General features: G+C 54.4%; 1 protein-coding gene across 3 annotated transcripts; it reads left to right on the top strand.

Moving 5' to 3' along the window:
- The first annotated feature begins 241 nt into the window (after positions 1-241).
- AGT (angiotensinogen) lies at positions 242-13,221 on the top strand. Of its 3 annotated transcripts, none has more exons than XM_055308970.1 (5): positions 242-304; positions 5,212-6,070; positions 9,547-9,814; positions 11,395-11,539; positions 12,296-13,220. In XM_055308970.1, exons 2-5 carry the CDS (start codon positions 5,242-5,244, stop codon positions 12,485-12,487), a joined length of 1,434 nt encoding a protein of 477 aa, XP_055164945.1. In that variant the 5' UTR covers positions 242-304; positions 5,212-5,241; the 3' UTR covers positions 12,488-13,220. The 3 variants fall into 3 exon arrangements, with proteins under 3 accessions (XP_055164945.1, XP_055164943.1, XP_055164946.1); XM_055308968.1 differs by lacking the exon at positions 242-304 and adding an exon at positions 2,812-2,960 and having other exon boundaries at positions 12,296-13,221; XM_055308971.1 differs by lacking the exon at positions 242-304 and adding an exon at positions 4,333-4,512 and having other exon boundaries at positions 12,296-13,221.
- Positions 13,222-14,235: the final 1,014 nt, after the last annotated feature.

Here is a 14,235-nt window from a genome sequence, read left to right as displayed (position 1 = left end):
TGCGGTCAATGTGTAACTCGACGGCCCAGCGGCTCATTCTGCTCAGCACCGAAAGTGTGCATCGATCACCCCGACTTCCTGGAAGGAGTCCCAGCCTGAGAGTAGCTCTGGCGCCTGTACCCTCCACCCCCCGTGGGGCCCCCACCCCCATGGTCGGGCCAAGTGATGTCACCTCCCGCCTCCCCAGCTTGGGCACAGAACGGTCTGGGAACGGCTCCACCCCCACCCCTCTGATATAAATAGGGCCTCAGTGGCCAGCCGGCCAGGGAAGAGGCTACTCTTGTTTGGGGGACTCAAGCAGCAGGTAAGCTGGGAGCCCCTCACCATGCACACCCCTCCCCCTCTCTCAGGGCAACGGAGCTACCTGCTGGAAGCCAGAAGCTGGGGGTCAGTGGTGACCTGCTGCAGGGGGATCATGCGGAAGCTGCCTCTCCCTGCCTCACACTGGCTGCCCTCCCACGTGCTGTCCTCCCCCTCAGCCCACCCCAGGTCTTACCAGGAGAAGTGCCTCTCCCCGGCAGCCGGGCGGGGTGGCCAGTCCTCCTGCTGCCTCCGAGCAGGGCTGGGGCCTGGGGGGCTGGCCAGGGAGCAGAGCCACAGCGGCCTAGAGTCCACTGGGTCTCTTCCAGCCAGAAGGACCTGCCAGGCTTGTGGTGCAGGTGCTGGGACGGGGCTGGGGGAGCAGGCTCAGGTAGCCTGGGGTTGCGTCCGGTCCCCATAGGCTCTGGGGAGGAGTGGTCTGCCTCTGCCTCCCTGCACCTCCCCTGAGGCAGTGCTGCCTCTGGTCCTGGGCTCATGGTTTGGGTCTGTGCCCTTGACTCATCGCTTTGTATCTCAGCCTTGGTTTGCTCCTCCATAACATGGGACAAGTAGCCGTGCCTGGCCTCCCTTGCTCCTGAACTATGGTGTAAATTAATATAATGTGAAAGTGCTTTCTAAACTTCAGGAGAAACTAAAAAGACAGGTTCTTATTATTTTGTTCAAGAGTCACCATAGATTGGTGCTGAAGTGTGTGGACTATGGCATCAGGAGGTCTGATTCGAATCCTAGTTCTGTCTCTCACTTAGCTATGTGACCTTAAGTAAGTCATGGAACCTCTCTGTTCCTCTGCAAAACAGCATTAATTAATCCATTTAAAGATTTTTCTTTCTTTATTTATTTGAGAGAGAGAGGGAGAGAAAATGAGAGAGAGAGAGAGAGAGAGAGAGAGAGAGAGAGAGAGAGCAGCTGGGAAGGGAATGAAGGAGAAGCAGACTCCCCACTGAGCAGGGAGCCTGATGTGGGGCTCAATCCCAGGACCCCAGGATCATGACCTGAGCCAAAGGCAGACTCTTAACCGACTGAGCTATCCAGGCATCCCTAATTAATCCACTTAACACTTATTTATCAAATACCTACTATGTTCTAGGAACACTTCTAGAAATGTGGTATATATATCAGCAAACAAAACAGAGCAAGGACTCCACTCTCATGGGGTTTGCATTCATGTGGGAAGAGACAGGCAATAAACACTAAACATAAATAAATAATTAAGAATTAATTATTTATAAGGTCATAGGGTGGTCAGTGCTGTGGTGAAAGGACATAAAGTAGGACAAGTGAGGGACACCTGGGTGGCTCAACAGTTGAGCATCTGCCTTCAGTTCAGGCCATGATCCTGGGGTGCTGGGATCGCGTCCCACATCAGGCTCCCTGCAGGAAGCCTGCTTCTCCCTCTGCCTCTGTCTATGCCTCTCTCTCTCTGTGTCTCTCATGAATAAATAAAATATATTTTTTTAAATGTGGGACAAGTGGGTTCAGGCTGTCAGGAGTGGTGAGGGGGTTCAGTTGCTTTGTGAAATGTGATGTCATGGAAGCTTTAGCAGGGTGTGTTGAGTTGGTCTATGGAAAGCTCTAGAACACTTCTGGCAATGACAGGCATTATTACAAGTGTCGGCTGCCAATCTCACCATATCATTAAACTACAAACCACGAACCATGAGGACTAGGGTTACCTAGAAGTGGGGAGATGGAGAGGGAGACTGAGGAGGGGTTATGGAGGAGGGCAGATGCACGGGTGCCCAGAGCCACCCTTTATTCCTAGCCACCAGCTGGGTGCTGACTCAGGACCAGCTGGGGCAGCAGCCACTGATCCCAGTTGACAGCCTCTGCCCCGACAATGATCCCTGAAACTGCTTCACCCGAGTTGGAGCCTGTGCTGTGCGGCAGTGGCAAAGTGGGGGTGATGGGGGGTGGGGGAGCTGTCCTCACCTGCATGGCTCAAACCTGGGACTGGGTACTATTACTGCAAGATTTCTCCAGCCCTCAGCTTCCATGAGTTTCCCCCTGATAACTCAGCGTGCTTTCGCTTTTTACACGAGGCACGAGCTGGCAACTGAGGCCTGTCTAGGATAGGATGGAGACTTTTCTGTCCCACTTCTGTATGTTATGTGGCTTCTCATGAGAACAGTGGATTGAGTCAAAAGCATGGGGAGGAAGGTAAAGCAGTGGCTGAGGTCAGAAGTCCAAGGTCCTTTGGTATTTGATGACCAGAGCAGGACAAAACACACAATGCTTTTAAGTTGAGAGCAGGTGCAGGTTACCAGACCGAGGAGAGGAGTGCAAAGTGCCAGTATAAGGGGCTAACTGGGTATGCATAGGCGTGCAGGAAGGACGTGAGTGTCAGGGTGACCTTGAGTTAGTGGAGACACACTTCAGTTCCAGGGATGCCTGGCCCTCCCTGGGAGGGCAGAGGGATAAGTGAGGATGAGGCTGGGAGCTCTAAGAAGTTAAGTTGGTAATACAGTCCACCTCTTCACCAGAAATGAGATATCATAGAAACAATCAGAACCATATGGACCCATACAACGGACATGGATCCTCCTCAAATGCAAAGAGCCAGACAGTAGAAGAAGTTAGCGGAGCCAGCCAAGAACCTTGTCTTCCAGGATCTCAGGCTACTCTGTGTGCTGTTGGTGAAGGTGAGGCTCGAGCAGAATCACAGGGCTCTAGAGGAGAGTGCTGGAGATCCTCCTGCCAACCTGGGAAACCCAGTCAAGGGCAGAGGATTATTCTACCCCATGGCTGCACATCAGTCACCCAGGAAGTTTTTTTTTTTTTTTTAAAAAAAAATCTATACCTGGCCCCAGCGCAGACCAACGCCATCAGGCTATTGGTGAGAGGTGCTGGCGGGGCTGGTGTCGACCTGCATGGGGGGGGGGGGTCCACCTTGCAGGAATGAATAGTTGTTGCCTGGTTTGGGGTGCTGAGACAGGTAGAAACACTGGGGCTTCAGGCTGAGCCTCTGGTGCTCAACACCAGCTGCCTGTTAGGGCCACTGGGAGGCTGAAAAACCCATTCCCAGGCCACACCCCAGGGCCATTTGAACTGGCATATCTGGGGGGAGAGACAGACTTCCACAGTCTCTAAGTGAGAGTCCAGTGGGAACCAGGGCTGGGGCTGACCCGTGAGAATAAACAACTCAACTGCATCTCCCTTACACGCTTGCTGCGGAAGCTGGGGACTTTACATCATGCCTTAGCACTCCCCTTTCCCTGTCTGCAAAGAGGTGAAACACTCCCTCCCTTGCATGAACAGCGTGAGGACTAGATTGGGTCATCCATGCACAGGGGTTTCTGCGAACTGGCACATACTACCCAATTATAATATCTCTATTCTTAAGTTATGCACCTTGTCTGGGAAACGAGGTGTACGTGTCCTCGGTTGATACTACACGGTTCGATCTTTCTTGCCAGGCCAATTTATGACATAGGAAAAACCTCTGGGTGTGTTAGTTCTGTATTCCACACTGGTTTACCACCTACCCCGGGGCTAGGAGGCCTCCTGAAGACTCGAAGTCTGGTCCACATTTGGCTTTCTAGGGGAAAACTTACAGCCAGAGGCAGGCGAATGCATGAGTTTGCTCAGGCTGCCATGTCAAAGTCCCACAGACTGGGTCACTGCAGCCACAGGAATCTGTTATCTCATGATTCAGGAGGTGGCAAATACTAATGTGCTCATTTTGGGATAACTCTCATATCACACATAGGATACAAGTCCAACAGGGCGCCTGGATGGCTCAGTGGTTGAGCGTCCGCCTTTGGCTCAGGTCGTGATTCCAGTGTCCTGGGATCGAGTCCCACATCAGGCTCCTCGTGGGGAGCCTTCTTCTCCCTCTGCCTGTGTCTCTGCCTCTCTCTCTGTGTCTCTCATGAATAAATAAATAAAATCTTAAAAAAAAAAGGATACAAATCCAAGATTAATGTGTTGGCAGGGTTGGCTTCTTCTGAGGTCTCTCTCCTTGGCTAATAGATGGCCTTCTTCTCCCTGTCTTTCCAGGATCTTCTATCTGTGTGTGTCTGTATCCTAATCTCCTCTTCTCAGATGGACATCAATCAGATTGGATTAGGGCCCACCCCAATGACCTCATTTAACCTAACTGACCTCTTTAAAGACTATCTCCCAGTATAATACATTTTGAGGTAGTGGGATTGGGACTTCAACATATGAAGTTAAAAACTTTAAGGCAACAAGGTAAACATTTTTTTATTTTAAAATTAAAGTTCCTTTAAAAATAACTTTAAATGTTTCCATATTACTCTCTTTTTAAAGATTTTATTTATTTATTTGGGAGAGAGAGTGTGAACACAAGAGCCGGGGAGAGGCAGAGGGAGGGGAAGAAGCAGACTCCCCACTGAGCAGGGGGCCCGACATGGGGCTTGATCCCAGGATCCTGCAATCACAACCTGACCCAAAAGCAGGCTGCTCCCCATATTCCTCTTTATTAAACATATAATATCACTGATTAACATAATGTAAAAATAATGTCAGCCACTCATTCTTGACGAGATGTGCTTATAATATTTCATGAAAACATTTATGTACGTTTTTACTTGACTTAATGAACAACTTCATATTTCTGTGTAAAATCTACGAATGTCTTAATATCAAGACATTCCCACCATTATAAAAATTAGACAAGTCAAAACCAACCCCAAAAGTAGCCCTATGAAGGCACAGCTGGGTCATGACAGCGTGTTGTGCACCTGGATCATAGATCATAGAGTTAGTTTCTCAGAGCTTTGAATCTATTGCTTCTCTTCACAATGTGTAGACTTGGATAGATTCCTCCTAGAATAAAGGATCACAGGGAATATTGGAACAATTAAAAGTCTGACCAGAGGGCACTTACTCACTTAGTAATCTGTCACCCTTCACACAATGATGTTTCAGGGCACACGGAAGCAAGCGCCCCTGTCAGAGATGGCTCCTGCCGGGGTGAGCCTGGCGGTCACCGTCCTCTGTCTCCTGGCCGGGGCTGGCCTGGCTGCTGGTGACCGGGTGTATATACACCCCTTCCACCTCCTCGTCTATAGCAAGAGCAGCTGTGAGCAGCTGGAGAAATCCAACACGGAGATGCCCAAGGACCTGACCTTCCTGCCAGTCCCGATTCAGGCCAAGACATCCCCTGTGGATGAGGAGGCCCTTCGAGAAGAGCTGGTGCTGGTCTCCGAGAGGCTGGAGGGGGAAGACAAGATGAGGGCCACGAAGGTGGGGATGATGCTGAACTTCTTGGGCTTCCACATGTATAGGATGCTGAGCGAGTCTCAGAACGCAGCCAGTGGGACCATCCTGTCCCCAACGACGCTCTTTGGCACCCTGGCCTCTTTCTACTTGGGCGCACTGGACCCCACGGCCAGCAGACTGCAGGCGTTCCTAGGTGTCCCCGGGGAGGATCAGGGCTGTACCTCCCGGCTGGATGGCCACAAGGTCCTCTCTGCCCTGCAGACTATCCAGAGCCTTCTGGTGGCCCAAGGTGGGGCTAGTGGCCAGTCCACGCCACTCCTTTCCACGGTGGTGGGCCTGTTCACAGCCCCTGGTCTGCGCCTGAAGCAGCCGTTTGTGCGGGCCCTGGCTCCCTTTGCCCCCATCACCTTCCCGCGCTCTCTGGACTTGTCCATGGACCCAGATCTTGCTGCTGAGAAGATCAACAGGTTCATGCAGGCAGTGACAGGGTGGAGAATGGACAGACCCATGTCAGGAATCAGCCCAGACAGCACCCTACTTTTCAACACCTACGTCCACTTCCAAGGTAAGGCAAACCTTGTGGGTGGACTCTGCCCCTGGGCTGGCGCCAGAGGGTGACAGCTCTCTGTGTCTGTGGACTTCATGTCCAGGATTCAGCTCAGCAGGGCGGGGCCTTGGAGATGGGCAGGGTGATGAACGTGAGGAAGCACCTGGGAGCCACTCTCAGGGAGCTGGGAGTAGCTGCCCAGTGGGCTCCTTGGTTGAGTAGCTGCCTATCTACCTGCTGTCCCACCACGGGCAACTATTACAGCACATCCTTGTACTTTTATCATTTAATCCCCTTGCGATGTGATGAAGAGATGTCACTGCCTCTAGAGAAAAGAACACAGTGACTTCCTCCAGATGGCACAGCCACAGGGGGGCCCTGGGACCCAAACCCACACTTTCGGCCCTGTGGCCCAGTACCATGCTCAGGAGGGAGGGGTTCTTGTCTCTAGAGAAGGTCAGTGTCTGTGCAAAAACAACTAGTTTGTTGGCTTACACCACTTTCATGTCAGGAGGGGTTATTATTACCACCACCACCCCTAAATCCCTACAAAGATAGTTTGCTCATTCAACAAATAATTGTTGAAGATTTATTAAGTGCAAGCCCCTGAGCTCGGTGTCTCGGAGGGGAGATAGATCCCACAGGCAAATGTCCCCTGCTACAGAGCTGCAGATTAAAGCACCTACGAAGTGCCTAGGAAGGTCCTCCGAGGCTCCGAGCACTTGGAGGAGGGAGAGTCACTGGGGAGAGGACGAGGCCCAGGGGAGGTCAGGGGAGCAGAAGAAGAAATGTGTGAGCAAAGGCTGGCGAGTTCAGGGCCAGGAACCAGAGCAAGGGCGGCTCTGTTTGGCCAGAGCTCAGAGTGAACGTGGAAGGCAGAGCCTGGAGAGATGGGTTCGGGCCAGATTTTGGAATGTGATTTTGGGAAGGTTGGCGGGTGTTGGAGCAGGCAAAGTGTTCTGTTCAGAGGTCATCCGGGCGGCCGGGGCTGTGTGCATTGGAGGCAGGGAGGGTCTCGGGAAGGTTACGCAACGGGCAAACTGTCCTGGGAACACGTGCTGAGGTAGTGGCTCTGCAAACTGATGGGTGGGCTGGGGAGGGTGCATTTGAGAGCCAAGTGAGCAAGCAGCCCAAGGATGAAACCAGAGACAGAGAGGTTTCATAGAGCATGACTATTTTCTTACTCCGGAAACATCCTGGACGTCTGTAAACCACAAAGGGAAGGACCTCCGGCCCGTTTAGGGGGCAGGAGGAAGATGATAGACCAGGACTGCTCAGGTCCCAGGGCTGACGGGTCATAGGAGCAGAGGCCAGCACAGGGACCAACCAGCTGAGGGGAGCCCCACCCCACGGAGGGCAGAAGGGACTCGTGGGCTCAGCCTGCCGTTCCTAAGAAGCCCCAGGCGGAGAGCTCATTGAGAAAGTCGTGCCCCCAAAAGGCAAAGCTAGAGAGCCACGGGTGTCAGAGATGGGGTCTCATTCCGGAAGAGCTCCTGTCCACGTGTTCTCATGATGCAGCTGGACAAGAGACATAGAGACAAGGAAACCACGCTCAGGACTCAGATGCTCGCCCAGCCCCACCAGGTCCCACCCTCTGATCTTGCTCCCTGACCTTCCTATGCCTGTTTGCATCAAACAGGGATGCACAGCCCCTCCCTGCCCACCACAGTGTGCCCACAGAGGAAGCAGCAGGCTGTCTTGGGGGATCTAGGCTCCCCTTTGGTGATGATGTTCTATTGCCATGACCTCAGCAGACAGCTGGATGCTCCTGACCTGTGAAGACGCAGGGACTGGGAGCCCCTGAGCTGTAGGGTGCCCTTTGCCCAGGCCTTGCTGTCATCCCGAGCTGCTGCTGGCCCTGGCAAGTTCCACAACATCAGTTGACTTAACCTTGAGAGATTTACTTAACCTCTGGATGAGGATGGTGCAGCTGAGCAGACAGGACAGGGCAGCCACCTCTGTTTCAGATTCTCACATCTTTCTGTTTAGTCCTCTCTTCCCCTAAATTGACAAGTCCTCGGCCAGGCCTGGTGGGCCAGCACAGAGGGCCCCTCGGGGACTCTGAGAGGAGGGATGCTGCAGCTCCTTACTCCCCCCGGCCTCTGAGTATCAAGGAGCAAGAGGACGCTGGGTTCCCCAGTTCCTTCTCAGGGGAGCCAGGCCCTGGGAAGGCAGCCCAATCAGCCACCTCCCCCAGGCGCCCGTCCTTCCAGCCTCCACATCCCCCAACCACCTTGGAGACGTCTGCTCCAGGAAAACGAAGCCCTGGCTCTTTCACCTGCCTCTACTCAGACTCCCAACTGGCCGGCACCCAGGGGCTGCTCTGTGACAGACTCACCATCACCTCATTCTCCCAGAAAGAGCCCCAATATGGGTGATGAGGCTCCTAGGACAACTGAGAAGAACGCAGGGAAGGGGCTGTGCTAGTGGCTGCAGTCATGGAGAGATCCCCGGGGACAGGGTCTTCAGCAGGTGTCCACCCCTCATCCTGTGACAGTTGAACCAGGTGGCCACTCTGCTCCGCCACTGCCAGGCACCAGACAGGCTGGCCCCGCACTCCCCTGCAAGGCCCAGTGTGAGCTGGCATAGAGCACTGTGCTCAGAGCCACTGGTCACACCAGGTCGAGCGTCTATCCCTGGCAGCACGGGGGCCTGAGACATGGAGCCTGGATGTGTGTGCCCAGGTCTGCGTCCTACGACTTGAGAAAGGGAGACTCACAGCTGGCAGTGTTTGCAGATTGAAAAGAGAATGTGCTCCGAGCACACGTAGGGCCTTGGAACTACTCTGGATGATACGGTGATGGTGGACATGTCATTGCACATTTGTCCAGACCCACAGGACGTACAGCACCGAGAGTGAGCTCTAACGTCACCCATGGACTCTGGGTGACAATGACGTGTCCGCACAGGTTCGTCAGTGTAACAGGTGCCCCCACTCCTTGGGAGTGTCGACAGTGTGGGAGACTGTGCGTGCGTGGGGGTGCTGGGTACATGGGAAAGCTCTAATACCGTCCTCTCAATTTTGCTGTGAATCTAACTTCTCTAAAAAGTTAAGTCTATTTAAAAAAGAAGAAAGTGAGCACGCAGACCACGGCTTTGGGCCAGGCCAGATCTGGGGTGCGTTTACAGGGATAGTTCGTCGTGGCCTAAGTTCCCTATGCTCTCTGGTTTCCCTTGCGGGCCTTCCGGTGACAGGTGTAAAGTCCCAGTGTGGCACCTGCTGTGTGAAATGGCTTCGACACTGGCAGCTGGTGTCTCCGTAGTGAACTCAAGTGGTTGGATTTTGCAGGAGGAAGTCGTGGCTGGCCCTCAGAGGTCCTGGAGCTGCTGAAGTGCTGGGGCGGCAGACTGGCCAGCGGCCTGGGGGTGTGCTAGGAGGGCAGGGGGCACAGGCTAGGCCTCCGGGGTCTGGGGGGCGTCCCCAGCCCTGAGCCCAACCCGCCTGCCCCTGCCTCAGCCAACTCTTCCTTCTTGTCTCCTCTCTGGCTCTCCAGGAAAGCTAAAGGGGCTCTCCCCACTGGCGGGGCTGCGGGAGTTCTGGGTGGACAACACCACCTCGGTGTCGGTCCCCATGCTCTCGGGTACAGGCACCTTCCAGCACTGGAGCGACCCCCAGAGCAACCTCTCCATGACCCGGGTGCCCCTCGGCAAGAGCGCCTGCCTGCTGCTGGTGCGGCCCCTCAGCACCTGGGGCCTGCAGACGGTGGAGGCCCTCACCTTCCAGCACAACTTCCCGACGTGGGTGAAGAACCTGTCTCCCCGGTACGGCTCCCTGGAAACATCCTGGCACCCCCCTTGGCTGGTCCCCTCCTGGAAAGTGGGGGCCTGGGCCCAACCTTCTGCCCAGGGTGGGAAAGGGTGTGGGGTGAGCCCGGGCCTGGGACAGGGAGGGGCCCGGGGGGGTCCCTGCTGTTCCGGAGCAGAAGGCCTGTGTGACCCCGGTCCTGCAGCATCCCTCCCTCCATCCATTGACCTAGCTCTCCATGTATTGTCTCCTCCTGGGAGTAGAAGAGGTAAGGGGGGGGGGCGTGCTCTCCTCAGGCTTGGACTCACCCACTGGTTTTGGAGGCCTGCATTTCAGTCCACCCTGAGAGGGGGACTTTTTCAATGCCATCATCCCCTGTACCCCCCACCCACTCAGCTGCATTCCAAGAGCTATTTTGGGGCCTGGCTTCCCAGAAGGGTTTGGGCCCCCCTGAGAGCTGAGGGTGGGGCTTTCTCGGAGCTGTCCTGGACCCCAGAATTCCTCGGCTTGCTCCTCTTTCCTACCGTGGCAGGAAGAAAGCCATCCCCCTCCACTGGGGCGCTACACTTGACCTGCACCCCTGGCCCAGAGCAATGGGGTCCAGAAATCTGCTCTGAGACAGGCACTTAGGAGTACACTGGCCTCCTGAGGGCAACTCTCCTTTTTAAATAATTTTTTGTTGTGGTGGTGGACACGGAACATGACATTTACCATGTGAACCATCTGTAAGTGCACAGTTCAGTGGCATGAAGCACAACCACACTGCTGTGCGTCCCTCACCACCATCCATCTCCAGAATGTTTTCATCATCCCAAATAGAAACTGTGTCCCCATGAAACACTGATGTCCCATTCCCCCGCCCTCAGTCCCTGGCTGCCACCATTCTGCTTCTAGTCTCTACAAATTTGTCTATTCCAGGACCTCAGATGAGTGAACTCATAGAGTATTTGTCCTTTTGTGATGGGCTTATTTCACTCAGCACGATATCCTCAGGGTTCATCCGTGGGGTAGCACGTGTCAGGATCTCCTTCCCCTTATGGCTAATATTCCATTACGTGGACAGACCATGTTTTGCTTATCTATTCATCCGTCAATGGACACTGGGGTCACTTCCACCTTCTATTGGTGAATGATGCTACTATGGACATGGCTACACTGTCAACTCTTGTAAGGGTTGGTCTTACGGGACCAACTGGGAAGGTCAACTGAGTTGATATAAGCAACACGCTGGGCACTAAGGTTCACAGGACATTCCTCCCATTGCTCGCCCCCTCCACGGGGATTTCTATGTCAAGAACACCACTGAAAGGTGGCTAGTAAGACATGATGCATTATTTCAGAGAATAGCATTTTTAAATTATCCAGGTAATACAGCTCAATGCAGGCAACCTAAAACCAGAATAGAATGAAGAACAGCCAGCTGGAACACCCAGAGAGCACTGCATCCTTCTCACAGTACTTCCAAGGCCACGAAAGTTTATTTGTTGTATTTGTTACTGGACAAACCTTTTCTGAGACAGCCTAGCTGGGCGAGGGGGCCCCAGGGCCTCACAGCAGAAGCTACCGGGACCTTCCTAAGTGTGTCTCATCCCTGCAGGGCCATTCGCCTGACCATGCCCCAGCTGACACTGCGAGGCTCCTACGACCTTCAGGGCCTGCTTGCTCAAGCCAAGCTGCCCACTCTGCTGGGTGCTGAAGCGAACCTGGGAAAAATCAGTGATGACAATGTCAGAGTTGGAAAGGTACCATGTGGGCAGTGATGTGTGGGCCTGCGTGGATTCCGTGTGTTCCCAGCGTGGGAAGTGTAGGCGGGAGGGGCACAAAGGGAGCTTCCAGGAGGCAGGCAGGAGAAGAGGGGAGGAGAGCATGCGAGGTCAGTGTGCACCCAGGGTGGGAAAGAACTGACTGGAACCTTCCAGACCTTTCCAGGGACAGATGGAGAGCAGTATATCCCTCCCCGCAGTGTGTTCTATGGCTCTGCCCAGCCTGGCCTAGCCTCAGGGTCCTTTCCAGATACTACAGCAGGGTCATGACTTGGGCCAAGAGAGTAAGTGCCCCTAGACCCAGTGCCAGCCCTGCCAGAGAGCTGCCCACTCAGAAAGCCTCAGCAGTAGGCAGACTGTCCTGGGACACGTGGACTGATGCACCTCTGCACCTGGGCTGCCTGGATGCCCTGGGCAGAGGAGTGGCCACTCACAGTTCTGGCCTGGAGATCACTGTTGGGGGCAAGAGGCCTCTTGCCAAATTAGCGGGATGACCCAAGCACTGGCGGATGCAGGTGAGGGCCTGGGGGTTCTTCCCTGGATAGTGAGGTGGAAAGTGGAGACCAGTGGGTTTGAGGGACTCTCTGGGGAGGAGCTGTCATGCGAGTTGGGCCAAGGGAGAGTCGTCTACACTGAGCGGCACGCACGTCGTGGGCAGGCTGCAGAAACAGCCTCCAGCTGTCCTGTGGGCCCCGAGGGCCTTCGGGAGCCATCCCAGCGCTTGCTGCTTTGCAGGTGCTGAACAGCATCCTTCTGGAACTACAAGCAGACCAGGAGGAGCAGCCCACGGAGTCTGCCCCGCAGCCGGATGGGCCCGAGGTCTTGGAGGTGACCCTGAACCACCCGTTCCTGTTTGCCATTTATGAGCAAGAGTCCACCGCCCTCCACCTGCTGGGCCGTGTGGCCAACCCGCTGAGCGGGGTGTGAGGCCTGGCCTGCCCCCGGGACGCAGCTGTCACCGTGAGCAAGGGCAGCAGCCCACAGCAACGCTGATTCGTCACCAGCCGTCTACTTTGCCTTCCAGTGAGTCAGCGTGGAGCGGGAAAGAAGCCGTTTCTCCTTAGCAAGTGTGGCGCTGTGTATAATGAGCAGCAGAACCTGCAGGCAGAAAGACCTCCCGGGTTCTCACGGTTATCTCGGGCCACGTGGGGGAGCCAAGAACCGGAGGTCAGCACAGGGAAGTCTGAACAGACCAACTGGTTTGTGAAACCCAAAATTGTTTTTTATCAGAGAACAGAAACTGAGTTTTACCATTTCACGGTTTTCATGGCCTTGGGTGTACATCCGGCGAGGGCCTGAGAGCGGACGGCCTGCTGTCCCCACCACGCCTTAGCTTTGGTTGCTTTCCCGGTCTTCTTTCCCAGGATACTGTTCTCTTTGAAAAACACATTGCGTCTGAATTTACGTTAGAATGTAATACCATGGCTGATTACCCCTTGTGTTATTAATAAATGTCTTGCAACAAAAAAAACGAAAAATTCTTGGGGCACCTGGGTGGCTCCGTCGGTTGAGAGTCGGCCTGAGGCTCAGGTCATGATCCTGGGGTGCTGGGATCAAACCCGGAGTCCGGCTCCCTGCTCAGCGGGAAGTCTGCTTCTTCCTCTCCCTCTACCCCTCCGCATCGCTCGTGCTTACTCTGATAAATAAAATCTTAAAAAAAGAAAAGAAAAGAATCCTTTTACTTAGCAGCAAAATAAAAACATACACATGCAGCTCCATTCTAGGGCTTTGAGCCATATTTTGGGTGGAATTCCCATGGGAGGTGTGGGCTGGTACTTAGCCATCATTTGGAGAATCTTTATGTGATGCTTTCCTCTGGACACTTCTATCTCTAAATGGCAGGTGGGTGCATGGGGGAGGCCCCATCCCCCCCACACACACACATACACACACTTGCAGCTGGCAAGGATCGAGGAGGACAGGCACTTCCTCCTTTCCAGGGACACAGGGTCAGACCACTGCTTCCATTGTGCTCAGGTAGTGGAAGATAAAGAACTCTCTGTCGAGTGCCTCTGCCTGCTGTCCTCCGGGGCGATTAGACCCCCACCATCTAAACTCAGGCAGAGAGTGAGGAGGAGGTGGACGCCCGGCAGCCCCACGCCGTTGACAGTGAAGATGTTTCCTGATGTACACGTAGCACTTTCTCTCACTCCCTCCGGAGATGCTGAGATAACCAGGCAGGCCCACTGGCGAGGAGGTGCACGGCAGCCAGAGAAGCATCCAGGGGTGAGAGTGGGGATGACCGTTCCAAAGCTGAACCAGTTCTTTGCTATGCGGTCTCAGTGGTGTGAGCAAAAGCATCTGTGTCCTGTTTGCATGACGACTGTGCTGCCCACTTGTGCCCAGGCCTTGCCTGCCCGTCTGCTGGGCACTGTGGCCACAGTCCAGAGGGGACTGACAGTGCTGTGAGGACGAGAGGCAGGCCTGCTCCTCAGTGTCCCCCTCATGTTCCCAAGCACCTGGCTAGTGTGGAACACACCTCCCTGCTCTCATGCCAGGGGGATAGCTGGGCCAGGCACAGGAGAGGCAGCATGGTGGTGTTCAGGAGTTGGGTTCCAAACACTGACAAGCAGAGCAGGAAGCCCACATCCAACACTTACTGCGACCTGGGGCAGGTGACTTCCGCTCCCTGGGCTTTCCCGCACTTCTGCGTAAAGTGAGAAATACTTGAACAA

Source organism: Nyctereutes procyonoides, unplaced genomic scaffold (genome assembly GCF_905146905.1).
Source record: "Nyctereutes procyonoides isolate TBG_1078 unplaced genomic scaffold, NYPRO_anot_genome, whole genome shotgun sequence".
NCBI classification, from domain to species: Eukaryota; Metazoa; Chordata; class Mammalia; order Carnivora; family Canidae; genus Nyctereutes; species Nyctereutes procyonoides.
The sequence above is the reverse complement of the archived record's forward strand: the minus strand, read 5'-3'. Positions and strand labels throughout refer to the sequence as shown.

Excerpts from the sequence above, each read along its gene's own strand:
- AGT (XM_055308968.1), top strand. The coding sequence starts at position 5,242 with ATGGCTCCTGCCGGGGTGAGCCTGGCGGTCACCGTCCTCTGTCTCCTG. Across the intron at positions 9,815-11,394 it reads GTGAAGAACCTGTCTCCCCG|GGCCATTCGCCTGACCATGC; the intron begins GTACGGCTCCCT and ends TCATCCCTGCAG. Across the intron at positions 11,540-12,295 it reads ACAATGTCAGAGTTGGAAAG|GTGCTGAACAGCATCCTTCT; the intron begins GTACCATGTGGG and ends GCTGCTTTGCAG.